Raw genomic sequence first — 16,844 nt, forward strand, 5'->3', positions numbered from 1 at the left:
CAAAATATTTTATTACTTTCAGTTCCATCAAAACGCCGCTGTGATGCAATAATTCATCTTTATCATTTTATTTTAATTTAAATTTTAACTCAAACTTAAAATATATTTTTTTTTTATTCATCAACAATACTTTTTGTTTTTAATTCGAAGAAGTTTGTTTCTTCTATTACAATATAATGTTCTTTTTTATTTAAATCAACACGTATGTTGTGTTTCATATTTAAAAAAGAATGTATATATTTTTACATTTTCTAGTTATGTTGTAGCTTTACTCTGAATGTTTTATTTTTATATAATTTTTGTTATTGTAATAACTTTTACAACGACGTCAGGTCACAAATTTTATAATAATGATATGCTATATGAGTTTACAAATAACTTCATTTAGATATCATTGTGGATCGTTGCATTTATTTAAATTAGTTTAAAGTATCTCAAGCTTTTTTCAAACAATAACCGAGTCGATTAAAACAATTTAATTAATTATTATTAAAAAATCAAATATTCGTTACATTTATTTACGATGGTTGTTATAATTATCGATTTTGTTTCAACTCTGGGTTTTGTTGTCAATTGGATTGCTATTTAATTGCATAATTCCTGCGACGAGTTATTACATATATATATATATATATGTATATATGTAAATTGTCATTATTTAAATGACGTTATTAATATTATCTTAATATCGAAATGAATTACATATACGGAATAATATATATATATACATATATATATTATGTACATGATATAAATCCGTAATGACGTGTCAAATAGGATTCCCTTTGGCCATTCCAAATAGAAGTGGTTTCGTGAAATTATTTTGTATATTGCTTTTTCCATATTTATATAATATTTGTGTAATGGAAGATTAAGAGAAAGATGTCTACATCTTCTACAATAAATTGTTTACTGAATAAATTGCAAAGCGACTGTAAGTCAATTCGAAATTCTCCCGTTTTCATTTCCTTGACTGCGGGCGTTCCGTCACGAAGCAATTACATGAAGTTATAAATGAGCAATATACACGTTTGAGTTCTACTAGCAAATGGTGACAGGGCGCTAATGTTGTCGGCGACTGTCCATCTGATGTGATAAGGGTCTACAGTCTATTTGTCCGAGCGCTCCCTACTAATCCAACTGCCCTTTGTTCGAAGGGTTCCTGCATTTTAATTGAAGGAATTATATTCCCATTTTAGTAAAATTTTCTGATTTTAGCTTCCTACTTTTTTTGATTTCGTGTTCCAGATATTTATAAAAGTCGTACATGTGTTGAAACACATATTAAAATGAATTTGTTTGTATGGAGCTTTCAGAATTAAATAGCTTTATCAGTTTGTACCTAGCCTTAATCGACTCAAAAACAAACTTTTGGGACACGAAGAAGTCAGTTTTTTGAGAGGTTTTAGTGTAAAAAAAATAAGAAATATTGTCGGCAAGTTACCTCGGAGACGGAGATGTGTGAATTATTGAAGACTTTATATGAAACCTATCTGGATTACAGCGAGTAATTATAATCGATGTTATCTATTCTAAATTGTTTCTTCTAGATCTGAAAGATAAATTTGTAATAGCAAGTTCATCATTCACCTTGGCTTGGCGATCATGTTACTGTAATGTCTGTAGTCTCGGAAGACTTTACCTGAATGTACGAAGATTTGAACAGGACTCCTGAAACTACAGCGTAAACCCTATATAACGACAATAAAGAGACTATACATTTTATGGAGTTATAGAGAGTTGTCGTTAAACGGAGAGAAGAAAAATCAGAATTAAAAAAATAAAAAGTTTATGTCAGACTAGCGTTAGTAGTTATGTACATAAAAATAATCTTATTTGAAGGCTATTGCGTATAGTGTGTTGCATTTGGATGACGTCTTTTGCTACACCAGTAATTTTGTTATATTTTTTTACTTATTTTATTCATATCTTGCGATATTGAGGCATTTGCTGATAAAGCAAATAATTTTCTAATAATTGAGCAGCTCCACGAGATTTTTTAATGCTCGGCGGAGGCTCAGGTTCATTTTCTTCATCTCCTTCCTCTTGATCCACAGTTTTTCTCACTGCATCTAAAATTTCCTTGTCATATTTAGATCTCTTAAATTTTTTAGAAGTTTTTCCCTCGCCCTCAGCTTGGAGAATTTTTCTTTGCTTTTCCACATTGTGTACACGGTAGAACGTCTAAATCCAAAGCGTTTGCCAACATCAATTATGTTTTCTCCGAATTTAATTGCGAGTATCAGTAAAACTTCGTCAATCCACAGTTATTTTCTTTTATTTTACATGTTTAAAATTTGAAAGTTTGCGAGCAACTGAGAACATGATAATGTATAGACGACCCCTATTTATTAGTAATGGTCAAAAACAGTCTACACGTGCAAGCAATCCCAATGTGTACACAAAAGAACGAATTTTTTATAAAGTTCATTATATGGCAGTCGTGTTTGTTGCGGGCTAGGACAACAAAGCGACAGAAGAACCTGAATATTTGCGCAGTTTTTACTAATTTTAGCAACTTAAAAGGCACTTTTGACAACTTAATTATTGTCCTTATTGAGAGTGGGTGTGATGCTTTGTAGAGTGTATCATTGTATGGTAGATAAGCAAAACCAACCAAAGTCAATTGATTTCGACGCTTTTGAGAGTTTGTCGTTAAATTGAGTGTCGTTACATTGAGTTTACACTGCATTTATTTTAAAGTGAAGTTAAAGGAAGAAAAAATCCATGCGCAGTCTACTGATCTTAATTTACGAACAGAAACATTTTTTTTTACAACTACGTAATAGCATTCGGATAAAGTTTTGAATTACTAATATAAAGAATATAAACATTTTCGGATTTAGAATATCACATTGTCTAAAGAATAATTTTTTAACCAGCGTTTGTTGTTACGGGAAATCTACGGATATGAGACATGGACCCTAACAGTATCATGTGCAAAAATCCAAAGCTAATTCTCAGATCAACAAGGATTAGTATGAATCGCATTGCTTTGTAGGATTCATAGCTAAACTTTAAAATGGTACACTGTGGTTAAATTGCTTTGAGAACAGTTGACCGTTGGGTCCTAAAAGCTCTCGAGTAAGTAAGTGAGAAGTTAGTAGATCTACTTCAATTGATCTGTCTGCCAAAACCATCGAAATCTATAAGATCTGGAATTCCATGACCCTTTAGCCTGCAAAACGTTGAAAGCAGATTATGTCCAGAAGTAGACTAGATAGGAACTAAATAAAGGAACTAAATAAAATTAAAGAAACCCAATAGCTTACCTATCCAATACTGTCTATAAAAAGGTGAATGCAAAAAGTGTCATATTAACTAAACTGAAATTTGAAATATTTATTAAGAATAACCTTATAGATAAACAAAGATAAACAATAGTTGTGCACTTATTTTTAATATAAAAACAAATTCTCTATTTATGGCTTTTTAACAATGAGCTAGGGCAGTATTATTTTCCTTTTATACTGAAAGTCGCCTCAAACGTTTCTATAATGTGAGCCCGAGCCACCCATACCCGACCATAAAGCAAAGACGTAAAACACTATTTTATATTTTTGGATAACCGACATAAAACTTACGAAGCATATAATACAGGAAAAATAGACTTTCCAACATTCAAAGATTTTTCGTTCGCTTTAACATCGAAATAACATTCAAAATAACTGACAGTGTTGTAAAATAAAATAAAATACAATACAAACTTGCATTCTTTAATACAAGAATTTGTCCATGACTTCCGTATAGATTTCATGTTTGAGTACAAATACGATTAAAAAAGTCCCATGGCAATAAACTTTATGAACTGTATGCGAAAAATGTTATTCGTTTCGTTTCACGCTTCAGTTGTTAAACATTGAAATTCATTTACATTGTTCTTTTTGTGTTTAGGATGACAAACGAGCAAGTAGTCACTGTTCGTGGGCGGAGACCTTTGCTATATGAGTTTAGCATCAAGTTTAGCGGTTATTTAAACCATTTAGTATTAAAAAGGAATTTGATGAAAAACGGGACGAGTACAAAGGTAAAAACAAATAAGTCTTGGGCGGCACGTAACTCGCTTTGCGCGATTAAAAACCAAAAAAAAAAAAACTATTACATTACTAACAATTAACTGTGATCTTTTATGAGAGAATACTAGCGTGTGATTCTAATTTCGATGTTGAGTTATGTTGTTTAGAGGCTTTTCATAAGCAACTGATAATAACAGGATAAATAATCCTTTATATCAGTCAATCATTTTAAATTTTTATGGAGTATTCATAAGTACTATACATAAGTTAATGGTGAGCATCGTAAGCAGTTCTGTGAGTAGTCGAATAACATCGATGATGTATTTAATTAATGAATACATATAATATCATAGAAGTTATTCCTACACGGACACGGACATTGCATTTTCAAAATAATTAGTAAATTATTCAAATGGAGCTACGCAACATAACACTTGCATATTGCAATTCAGAGTAATCGTATACGTAATTACATTTGATATTATTGCACCATAAGTTAAGCATAACATTTTTATAATTTTATATTACATTTACTTAAAGACTAGTTAGTTGCTTACAAAATACAGAAATACTTTTTTTACACCTTAGTAATAGATGATTTATATGTTTTTTTAAACATACACGTTGTCGTGATTACGGAAAAGAAAATAACTTCCATAGAAAAAGATACGTTCCCATACGATATTAAATGTGGCGTTACTTTTGTTTGTGTACGTTCACAAATCTTTTATTAGTTTCCGTAAGCGTTATATCGTTTAAAAATCATAAGTGACAAAAGAAAAGATGCCGAAACCCTATAAATTTCTGTAGGTCTTCAATAACTTGCCACCTTGTATACGGATTTGAGGTCGATAGTAACGTTTCATCCAACTTTTTCAACTGAGAATTTGTACCTATTTTAATTTCTTAAAGATCTATTTATCTGAATTGTTAGTAAATAGTTAGTATTACATAATCTTTCTTTTCTCTGATTTCAACAAACAGTTATAAATAGAAGTTTGAGAAAATGTTGTGATGTCACGAAACCAAAGTGTACATGTTATTTCTCACATCTCATAGTTTTGTAATAATAGGAAATATTAGTAAAATTTTGTATATTTAAGTGTGACAGCTTGTTCATCATACCATGAGACTTAATTTTTATCTTAAATGATAATCGATTTCAACTATTAATTTGTATTCGATACAGTATTAATTCTAAGCATCGCATAAAATATATTTTTTTAGTTTAGATAAACAGAATTACGAAGTTGTAATTTGTTCAAGATATTATTTCATAAGTCTATCAATAGCTACATAAAAGTTACATACTACTGTAGACTTAATGATTTATCTTTCAGGCTTTTCATATCAATGTATTAGAGCTATAAAAATAATAAAATTCTCCTTGGAGGTTAGGCAGTTTATATTAAAACCAGTGGATACGGGCCTCGATAGTTAACCATACTAGGTCGAGCACGCGATCGCGTGCTACAAAAAGGCATACTAGAATTACACGCGGAATGACCTCCACTTATTCTTAGGTTATCTACACGCGAATGTTGCTTTCAAAAAGAGGACCCGAATTGTTTTTTATACTGTATAAAAATAATCTTCTGTTTGTATATATTTTTTAAGCTTTCTGAGAGACAACATATTAGGCTGTCAGAAAGTTTGTAACTTATGTTTACACAAACAAATTTATTATGAATGTACGAGTACAGAGTTGACGATGAAAATATAAAATTTCGTTATATTGAAAATACAACAAAGGCTAAACATGTTTTCACTGTTAGACAGAATAAATATATCTTCTTTCATCCTAAAATATAAACGAAGTAATGCTTAGAAATTGGAAGATTAAAGAAATAAACAAAACGCTAAAATAAATATACTAAAACCGAGTCCAGTCGTCCTTTCTTTAAGAGGCCTAAATAAAGTAAGGGAACGCTGTTCCTATGAACAAAACGAGAGAAAGTGAAATAAAAAAGATTTTCTTATTGGTTGACAATTAATCCAGCTTTTGAAATATTTTTATATCTTGCAAATTGTGTTTATCAAAGGAAGTACACATTAAGCGGCGCTATAAATATAATATTATGTAACACATTTAAATCGTATTTTATTTTATATTTATATTTATACCAAATAGGTATAAATATTAAATATAAAATTATCATTTTATTCAACTCATAACATGTGTCAATTACATGTTTGCAGTATACTTTTTAGCATTAAATATATTAAATATTAAATTAAAAAAAAAGTAAATAAATGTCTCACATTAATTAAATAATGAATATTTTACTAATTTAAATAAAACTCACCACAACCCTTTAAGTTAAATACGATTAGATTTTAATTAGCGATAAAGATCATTTTTTATGTTACCGGGAGGCGACATCTTTTTCAACATATTCAAGATAGCTAAATTTTATCTCCACAGTAATTTCAAGTGCTCAAACTAGGTCAGAGTTCATCAAGCCATCATGATTATAAAAGATTATTATTTTGGCTGCTATAAAATTAATATCATAAGATTGTACCTTGTGATACAAGGGAAGCTTTTACGTATAAAAAATGGTAATATAAAATGTTATATGATACCATATATTAAGAGTTAAATTTATATGTACTGATTCGTTTTAATTTTAATTGATTACAAAAAAAAAACAGTAATATTAACTTATATTTATACATTATTGATAGAAAAAAAATAATTAAAATAATTTGGTGATTACTGACAGACAACGCGTAAATTTTGTAGCAAATAAACACCATTGTAAAGTAATCAGTAACGTAAATCAAATCAAGTAGGTTTTCTAATTAATTAATTAATTTTGAAATATTTTTTACAAAGGCACTAAACCATAAATCCCTACTGACTGTATAAATCATGTATCCAGGAAAGAATAAATGAGATTTCCCCAAAACGCCGACAGGGGAATAAAATAAATTATACACTGTTAGGTTAAGAAGATTAATATCCCACTTAATACCTACTCGTAATAAATTTGTTTTAGTTTTTAATATTTCACACAATCGTTATCTGTATGTTAATGGCTTATATTATAAAGTTATGCTTACGCTATCTCTAGAATCATTTTAATTGCTTAAATAACGTAAGATATAAAGTCAACATTATGGACAGCTTTTATTATAGGAATTATATAAAGGGGAGGGTATTGTGTAGATAAGATTGATAGCATCTTCATTAATGCGTTTTCATCTATCAACTGTAAAGTTAGCTTCTCCTATCTTATTCATTTCAGTATTGCAATTTATCGTAATTTTGTCTGGGGAATTGTTGTTATATTATGTTTATACTAACAGTAATAAAGCTATGTGAATTGTTCACATTATATATGTAAGACTAGATAAATGATTGCCTAAAGCTATTTTTTATTCCATGATTTGTGCTTTATGATTTTGGATAATATCGACAAAATTATATATTATACTATTACATTGGGTAAAGTAAAATTATAGATTGACTATCATAATACTCGTTACCAACTAAATATAAAATCATTCAAATTAATAAATATTTATATTATTTTTTCAGCAAACGATAGACTATAAAGAGTTTTGTTTTGTTTACAGATTGAATGAAGTTGGTGCGTGTCAACGACTATGAAAATTTGAGGTGAGCTGACTTTCGATTCGTTATTGCATTGTTTTCTCAGATTAATTCCAAATAATTACAAGATATATTTAAAAGTAATTAAGAATGATGGATAACGGGAATGTGTGCCACAACATTGAATCTATAGGATTATGTAAATTTAATAAAAATGTATGATAACAGGGTGATGTATCAAATAGATTTTTATGTATAACAGGGTGTGATGGTATTTTCTTATGGTAACGGCTTAATTTAAAATATATAAAATTGCCTTCGATTTCCAAATAACGTGTCAGAAAAATAATCTGATACTATCTATTGAAATCTAGAAATTTTCTGTTACAATGATTGTATAACAAGGCTTAAACAAAATATATGCTCATTATAAGTTTCACTATAAGTCCAAAACAATAACAATAAAATATATGACTATCACGACATTAAGCTGGTATTGATTCGCTGGTAACCTCCTTGCAAATGGTCTTAGCTATGTCGAAATTTAATTAAAGATGTCGTCTGTCACGGTGTCGTATTAAATTATAATTAAGGAACAATTAGTGACTAATTGAATTTCTAAAGTCTCTTGAGAATAAATGAAGCCGGTACATATATCCGCAAGGTAAGATCATTGGGCCGTCATTGGGCGGCAGAGTTGATCGATGATAAGCTTGAATGGGCACTGTAAATCCGTTTATTCTCTTGTTTACAATGCGATTGTTGTTGTTCATGATATTTGGATTATTGTTACCATTAGAACTAGATTATTGTACTATCTAGCATGAAATTGTTTCGAAGAAGTTTGCTTCAGCCATACGTGCTCTCGGATTAATAAGATTATCCTGTTCTACGGTTCGTTACATTTTTTATCTTTGCCCGGAATTAAACTGAAGCCTTGAAACTTAATATCCATGTTCATTCTAGTGCAGAAATTAAAAAATAATAATAATAATCATTTATCAAGTTTTACATATTTGCAGAAACTTTCTTGTCTGTAAAAATAGTATACGTAACAGAAATAAATATAGTTGATTTGATTTTATAAATTTACTTTTCTAAATGGTTATGTTTAGTATTCAGGTGGAACAAATCTTTCAAGGCTTCCGGATTTCCACTTTTAAATTTTTTTATAAAGGTTTGCAGACGAAAAATTGGTAAATCTAGTTTACATTTCTCGTTGATATTTTTCAAATACACTTCATTTAGAAAAATATATTAAAGGTTTGTTTTTAGGTTCATTGTTATATATCACAATAGTGATGATACTTATATAATACTGGATACCTGTTTAATGCTATTCGGAAAATGAAATTAACGAAAAAAAAAACACTAGTAAGTTGTATTAATTCCAATATTCAGCTAATTCCGTGTAGATTTTCTCTTTTTATGAAATGGAGCTTACATTTTGCTGATTCACTGCGCCTCTAAACCTCGAGTGTTGCTGACCGCCTTTAGGCCTGATTCTTTTGTTGAAAACTCAGAAAAACTTTCAGTCATACTGATTTCAGTTCAGTGTTCAATTATTAGATCCATTAATAACACTAAATATTTGTTCCAGTATTTAATTATAAAAAATTTCAACCATAAACATAAAAAATTGATTGTGTACTTTCTATGATTTTTTAACACATCCTGAGGTTTTCCGTCTCCTGAAAATTAATTAAGTCAATATTTTTTTTTATTTAATCAAAAGGAAATTCAATTAGGAAAACACAAACTACCTACACAGATTTCAATACAATATAAAAAAATATGTGCGGCTATTTAAAATATTGCATTTATGAAGATGTACATAAATCGTAGTGACATTTCGAAAGCTAATACACTTAAGATAGTGTAATTATATTCGTAACAGTTCTAAAAAGTTAAATATAAAATTTTATGAAGTCGAAATCTCAAAAAGAATCATATTTTGTAAATGTAATAAATAAGGCAATAAACATAAAAAGAAATTAAATATAGTCGAGGAACGTTTATAACGAAACGGTTATCCAAGAATAGCGGAGTTATTAGACTCGAGATGACAAAGGAAATTTACCCTATAAATGAAGGTACTCCCGATCCTTTTGTATACAAAATGGAGGAAAATTAGTATGCCTCAGAATGAACGATCACCATTTCTCACTAAGCCCGAAATCCTTGGATTATAGACTGATTACTGATTTTTACCTTCAGAGTAATAGGCGATAAATTTAAGATTAACTTTTTGTTCTAGGGACGTGGCTATTTAGGGAATGACGTACTGCGGTGAAGACGGTAGGTGTGGCGCGGGCTGAACAGGCGCGGGGCATGTGGGTGTTGCTGATGCTTGCGTTGGCGGTGGCCGTCAGTGCCGAATGCCCTCGTCACTGCGAGTGCAAATGGCGGAGTGGTAAAGAATCCGCGCTATGTGCTCGCGCCGGCCTGAATGCTATACCACCACGTTTAGATCCAACAACTCAGCTCTTGGATCTGGCTGAAAATCGAATATCTGTACTTAAAGATGATGCTTTTGCAGAAGCTGGGCTTCTGAATCTTCAACGTCTATACATTCCTGCCTGCAATTTAAAAAGTATAAGGCAATATGCATTTCGTGCCCTAGTCAATCTGGTGGAACTGGATCTGTCTAGAAACCGTTTAGAGACGGTGCCCTCACAGGCGTTTGAATCAATTCCTGAACTCCGAGAACTTCGACTGAGCGGTAACCCAATAGTAAAAATAAAAGATGATGCATTTTTATCCCTACCCCATTTAGTAAAATTAACCTTGAGTGATTGTAAGATAATTGAAATAGAACACAGAGGTTTTAAGGGTTTGGAAGGTTCATTAGAATATTTGGAACTTAATAAGAATAAACTTCAAATTTTACATGTTGCCATATTAGCACCCCTGAGGTCATTAAAAGGACTTGAACTTGCAAATAATCCATGGGATTGCAACTGTGCACTTAGACCTATGCGAGATTGGATGATAAGAAAAAATGTTCCCGCAACTGTTGTGCCAGACTGCGCGTTACCTCCGCGTTTAACATCACAATCTTGGGATCGCTTGGATCTAGAAGATTTTGCATGTTTACCAGAAGTAACCGGAACCTTAAACAACATCAAAGGTATAGAAGGTGAAGAAGTTACCCTCATATGTCAAGTAAGTGGCGTGCCAGCACCAAGAGTGAGATGGATTCGATCGGGGCGACTTTTAGCAAATACCACTATATCAAGTAACCTCAATTCGGGTAGAATTTTTTTACTACGTAGTGAAGGACAAACAAGTAATTTAACAATAAAGTCCGCAGATATTCAAGACTCTGGACAGTACACGTGTAATGCGGAAAACAGAGCTGGTAAGGCGGAAGTTGTTTTAAATTTAACCATTGAGAAAAAACCTCATAGTAGAGGTTTTGGTGGTAGAGCCCTCATGGCTGGGATGGCTGTGTCTGCAGTAATAATACTAAGTTCATGTTTAATAGGATTGTGTGCATATGAGACCCGTAAGAAACGTCAGTTAGATAGATGGAATGAACAGATAGTGACGTCGAATCATCACGATAATAATTACGAAAAAATAGAAGCTAATTTAAAAACAACCGAAGAAGTTTCAAGGGTTGTTGTTTCAGAAAATAACAGTCGAAAAAGAGGAGACTATAGAAATGTACCATCAGACGACCCAGAAGACGAATACGAAGGTTATGGAAGAGACGAAGTGAATAGAAAAAGAAGTGAGTCTTCGCCTCCACGAGACATTAGATGGCGACGTATTGAATATGACCCACCTGTTTCTAGAGCAGGTGAATTAGTTCAAGACCTTCATATACCAAGATTGAGGGAATATAACTCAGGGTAAGTTAAGGTTCATCATATAACTATAAATAAAAAAAAACAGGTGTTTATCTAAATTCTAAAAATAGAAGGTATATTTAAATGGTATGTATATGAATAGTGATATATTGTAAATTCGCTTGTTTCATAATAAGTTGTACTAGTGACCTATATAATCTCGACCTATTGAATCAAGTTTATTTTAGATACACTATACTAAATTTAAAATATAATGTCTATATGATCCATTAAAAAGTTATATTAAAGGACACGTATTCAGAGATATCAAATATTTTTTACGTATCTCTTGTCGTAAAATGAATTATTAACAAAAATTACTAAGTATTGTGAACCGAGTCGTCTTCTCGGCACTATAACTGTATTCCTGGTCATTTTATCATAAAATGAGCTCATAGCTATGAAGATATAGAGGATTATACAAAAGATATTTTCTACTACAAACTTGTTTAAATTCATTAATTTATCTAAATAAATATGATATCTCTTAGATCTCATATCTGGTGACATCATGGTTACATCATACAGAATTTACTTCTTCTATAATTTTAGGGATGGATCAGATGCTACCGATATAATCGGTAATGATAGCTTGGGCAAAATTATTTAAACAGCATTGTTTCTACATGAAAAGGTCAAGCCACATTTGCTAACTATTGTAAGCTAACATTTTTCTGTCTATTTATATGTTGCAAATAAATAACATCGAGATAATGTCAAAATTAAGCAAAATTTAGTTCAAAGATGATTTACCTACAATAACACCAATTGTAATTAACGTTAACGAGCAAACATACACCTTTGATATTGAATTAGATTCTGAATTGCAGCCTGGACCATAACACATAATAAAATAACAATACCTTGAAAATAAATTGAAAAAAAAAATGCTTAATATTATCTCGCCTAGAAGAAATTAAGCTTACTGAAGAAACCTCGTAAAAGTACGAGCAATCAGACTTTGCCACATGGCTGGTTTAAAAGATCGATAGTAAAAGAATAATAAGATAAAAATTTTATCAATATTATTAATTATCAAACGAAATGTATAAGATGCACTAAACTTAATGGTCCGTTGTTATCATATTCTTTCTCGTATGCAAGAACTTAGTTAACTTCAGAGCGCTATAAAGCTCAGATCAAAGATGTAATTAAACAAATTTAACAGTTATTTATAATTCTTCTGTGTTTGATAAAAAACGGATAGAATTAGGCTTTTCGATAATTGAATGGACAACGAATAATGTCTTATAAAAAACAAAGTAGAGTTGCTAGTTAAATAAATATAACGAGAGAACCTTTTGTACAAGTTTTTTTAGATAGTAGCGAGAGTTAAAAAAGGGGACTCCATGAAATTGAACTTAATCTTAGAGAAAGAAACCCCCCCCCCCGCATTTAGATAATAAAATTGAGTCCTCTGTGAAACGCATGTAAAGGCCTAAAAAATATTATTATTACACTAGTAACGCATTAAAAATTAAAAGATAAATCCTGAAATACTTTTCAATAAAAACAAAATACAATTTCGTTGTATATTTTGCGGTATACATTATACATTACATTATTTTATTAATGTTTAGTAATGTGCGATTTAGTTTATAGTAAAAATATTTAATTAAATAATACCTTTTAAATATGAACCATACCTAACTTAATAAAATATCATTTGTTCCAGAAACGACGCTACCAGTGAAACGATACAGACATCTAAGTCGGCTGGGCTTTTAGCAGGTCACGTTGAGATTTTATCTGAAAATAATAGGTTTAATAATAACGCTCGCTCATGTCCTCGACCACGAGCACGCGATCGCCTTGATAATGATCTGTCTGGTAGCGACAGTGAAAAGAACTATCCGGATCTAATAGAAATGAGTGCCTTGGGCACGACGTCCTATTATCGAGGTGATATAAAACATGATCCTTATTATTTTTACACAATTCCCAGGAGAAAAGATGGTGACAGCCGAAGTCCTCTATTAAGTAGCCGAAGAAATAGCTCTGGAGGTGATTCTATCACCTTTCTTGATAAAAGCTATGACAAAAGTCAACAAAGATCCAGTGGACGGAGGTCAAATAGTTTTCTAGATCTTTCGGTCGGTGGTAACAGAATGCGTCGAAATCCTAGCTTGCCAGCCTCGCCATCCAGAGAGCAGTCATCAGTTCCGTCCGCCACACCTCTTTTGGACTTATCTGGCCTTCGAGACTATTCGAGAACTGGTCAGCCTTTCGAGGATTTTGACTTTCGTGCATCTCAGTTGGAGAAATTCCTAGAAGAATATAGAAGTTTAAGGGAACAACTTTCTAGAATGAAAGAAACAAGAGAAAATCTTCAAAGAACAAGAGCAGTTGAAAGTGAGGAGTTGCGAACAATCCACAAAGGTAAACCTAGTATAGCAGTGACAGAAACGTCATCTTCTGTAACATTAGCAGATGCATCATCTCCGTTGGCATTAAGTCCATCAGAATATAAACCTCAACACACAAGGCCAGAATGGTTGACCACTCTACTATACCGCAACTAAACGATTAATCCTTGTAAATATTTATTATTATACTTGAACTGATGTTAATGATAAGCAATTAAATTGTTTGTAAGCGAGGTGATAAAATAGTATCATTCTTTTCCAGTTAAAATAAATTTTGAGTCAAGATAAAGTTGTCGTTTTTTTTTAAATATATTACGAGTCAGTTTTTCTTTATTTAAATTTATCATCGAATATTGGCATCGAATTTTCAGTTAGTGTTCATTGTATGTTCTAAAATACCCTTACTGCAGCCAAAAACAGCTAACTTTTATGAAAAGTGGTTGTAAAAAGTTAGTGGAAGCGAAGTAGCGCTCGTTATCTACATGCATTAATAAGCTAAAGAAGAAATATTACTAGATTTATCACTGCTTGTTTGAGTGAAATTTCAATTAGCGGTATTCTATAGAAGAAATTAAAAAGAAAACAATTCTCAAGCGGCGCAAGTTCTTAGACATTTTCCCTCATCTATTAGTGTAAAAGAAATATTTATTTCAGGGAATACAGACGGCAAAAGATATTTAATGACGAGACTGCAGATTTGAACCCAATTAGCGTGACATGGCTCTTTGTTTCGTAGTTGGAATGCTACAAAGTCGGGGAATTTTATCGAAAGTAACGATCTCCACTTCACATTTTTATTCAAATAAAGCAGAAACTTGTTATGTACCAAAATGTCCCTTTGAACCAAGTTCTATTTAAAAAGAGTATTTGCTATAGTAAATCATTTTACCAATGGTATTATTGACCTATTTCTTAATTTATTGTTATTTTGATAAAACTTAAATGAATATGAAATTTAAGTTTTTAATAAAATTATTTCAATATTTTTATAAATATTGTTTCAATGGTATAAAATCAATCGAAATATTTTTTTAAGTGCATGGAAATGGTCATTTAATGAAACTTAACTTCGAGAAATAAATCTTACAAACATTCATAATATTTATTTTTATCAATTAGGTTTCACTCGTCAAGCATCAACACTATATTTTTTTTATGATACTAAAAATTTTCATCTAGATTTTTGTACATTAAAGCAACTTTATAACGAAGGTTAAAGCCAACCGCAGGCCGTGTTATTTGTAAAACACGATGTTAAAATAGTTGAAGTTAAATTAGTGATCCAATAGACATTGCTAGAGTTTGCAATTACAGCTGTCCGAACGAATTGTGTGCTTGACAATAAAAACGATACTTTTATTGTGGCTGTAAATTTAAAACCCGTTGTAAGCTTGGTGTCGATGTCGCATCGCTTCCGTATTGCATTCTATGCCTAGTATTTGTTACCGACTTTAGTACTGACAGTTTGAAAGTTATTTATTCAAAATCTCCAGAGATACAAAAATATATTAATCAAAAATTATGTTGATGATAGGAGCAATTCTGGACATAGAAAGTTTCTCAACTGGATTTCGTTTATCTATTTTTTAGATCTAATGCATGTTGTAAGGTTTTTTGTATACATGCATGAGAGAGAATTTTGTCTTTAATCACTGATTAAAGTGAGCAAAAGAGGGATAAAATTACTACGCCTTTTAGTTGCATGTTTATTGCATCGTTAACACTTTCCGAAAGACTTGAATTATTGTGATTCAGCGTCCTAACGCCCATTTGTTGTTTTAAAATGTAGAAATACATGCTCAATGAAATTTAAACTGTAGCAAGCGACGTGCACTATTTTTCATCAATGTTTTTGATTAATTACTAAATAGCAAACAATTACTATTTAAAAAAACAATCGACTTAATAAAACAACAGCAGTAGGTAAAATACAAATTATTAGTTTTTTTTTAGAATATAAAAACCCGAGGTCAGTCACAGCTCTATAAAAATAATATTTTACTGAGTTAAATTTAAAAAAATTAAACTATTTAAATTTATATTAGGTATGTATTTGAAAAGTTATTATAACATATTGATAGAAATTTACAGACGCAAAAATTTAATAACATCTATGGTACAAGCAATAAATCTTAAATATAAATGTTAAAAAATATTTAGGAAAATTAATTATTATTGAAATATAGTGATGCTATAAAAAACCGCATATTAAATACCGTTACCATCAGCTTGGAACGTTGACAAAAATGTAGTGTATGACCAAAATGCCTTTAAATTATATTCACATTACTTTAAACCAATAAATGAGGCATATATGTAACTATATAAGTAGACGAATGTAGAGACAGAAATAGCAACTGTCTATGAGAAATAAAAATGGACTGTATTAGAAAAGTACGTCTATTGTTCGGTGAAGTGTAACTAATGAAATAGTCCAATCTAAGCATCTTTTGAGTTGAGAATTTTTAAAACACTTCTTCAAATGATAAAATGTATTAATAACGAACGTCAAATTCTAAAATGCTCCCTATACAATGAGTGAAAGCTGGAACCCGGGTTTGGGATATTTACTATAATATTTTTTTGATTTAAGATCAAATTGCTACCAAGTATTTTGTTTTTGTATTTCTAACATTTAGTCAATGTACGGAAAAATACAAACTACACACATGTTTGTAACATCTTTTCCAGATATATTAACTACATGTTTATAGTAATATTATGAAAGCAAATAAACTGATATGTATTTTCATAACAAGTATTCCATACAAAAACAGAACCTAGCATTGTCTTTCCCGAGGGAGACTCTGTTGTTGGAGCGAACCAGTCAAGTGTTATCTATACTCACACACTCTTTTTATTATCGTTATTTCGGGAGTATACTAAAATGGTTTTAGTTAATTGTCTTTGAAAAAAACGTGTTTTATGTTTAGATCTGTTGCACGAAAACTTATAATTACAAAAGTCTATTAGGGACAGTTTCAATTGAAGTTAAAACTAAAAGAAAAAATATTCGTCAGATTAATGTCTGAAATTAATTTTAATTTAA

The 16,844-nt window shown here is 30.7% G+C and overlaps 1 protein-coding gene across 2 annotated transcripts in view; it reads left to right on the forward strand.

Annotated features, from left to right (window-relative positions):
- The window catches only part of LOC116768570 (leucine-rich repeat and fibronectin type III domain-containing protein 1-like protein), a 28,715-nt gene extending 14,653 nt beyond the window's left edge, over window positions 1-14,062 (forward strand). Inside the window, exons 2-5 of one of the 2 annotated variants that reach the window (XM_061527017.1) lie at window positions 7,599-7,641; window positions 9,833-10,936; window positions 11,210-11,432; window positions 13,105-14,062. In XM_061527017.1, coding sequence (XP_061383001.1) covers window positions 9,907-10,936; window positions 11,210-11,432; window positions 13,105-13,951 — 2,100 coding nt within the window. In that variant the 5' untranslated portion in view covers window positions 7,599-7,641; window positions 9,833-9,906 and the 3' untranslated portion in view covers window positions 13,952-14,062. Of the gene's footprint in view, window positions 1-7,598; window positions 7,642-9,832; window positions 11,433-13,104 lie in introns of both variants that reach the window. The other variant, XM_032659312.2, reaches the window with a different exon arrangement.
- The last annotated feature ends 2,782 nt before the right edge of the window (window positions 14,063-16,844 follow it).

Source organism: Danaus plexippus, chromosome 4 (genome assembly GCF_018135715.1).
Source record: "Danaus plexippus chromosome 4, MEX_DaPlex, whole genome shotgun sequence".
Lineage (NCBI taxonomy): Eukaryota > Metazoa > Arthropoda > Insecta > Lepidoptera > Nymphalidae > Danaus > Danaus plexippus.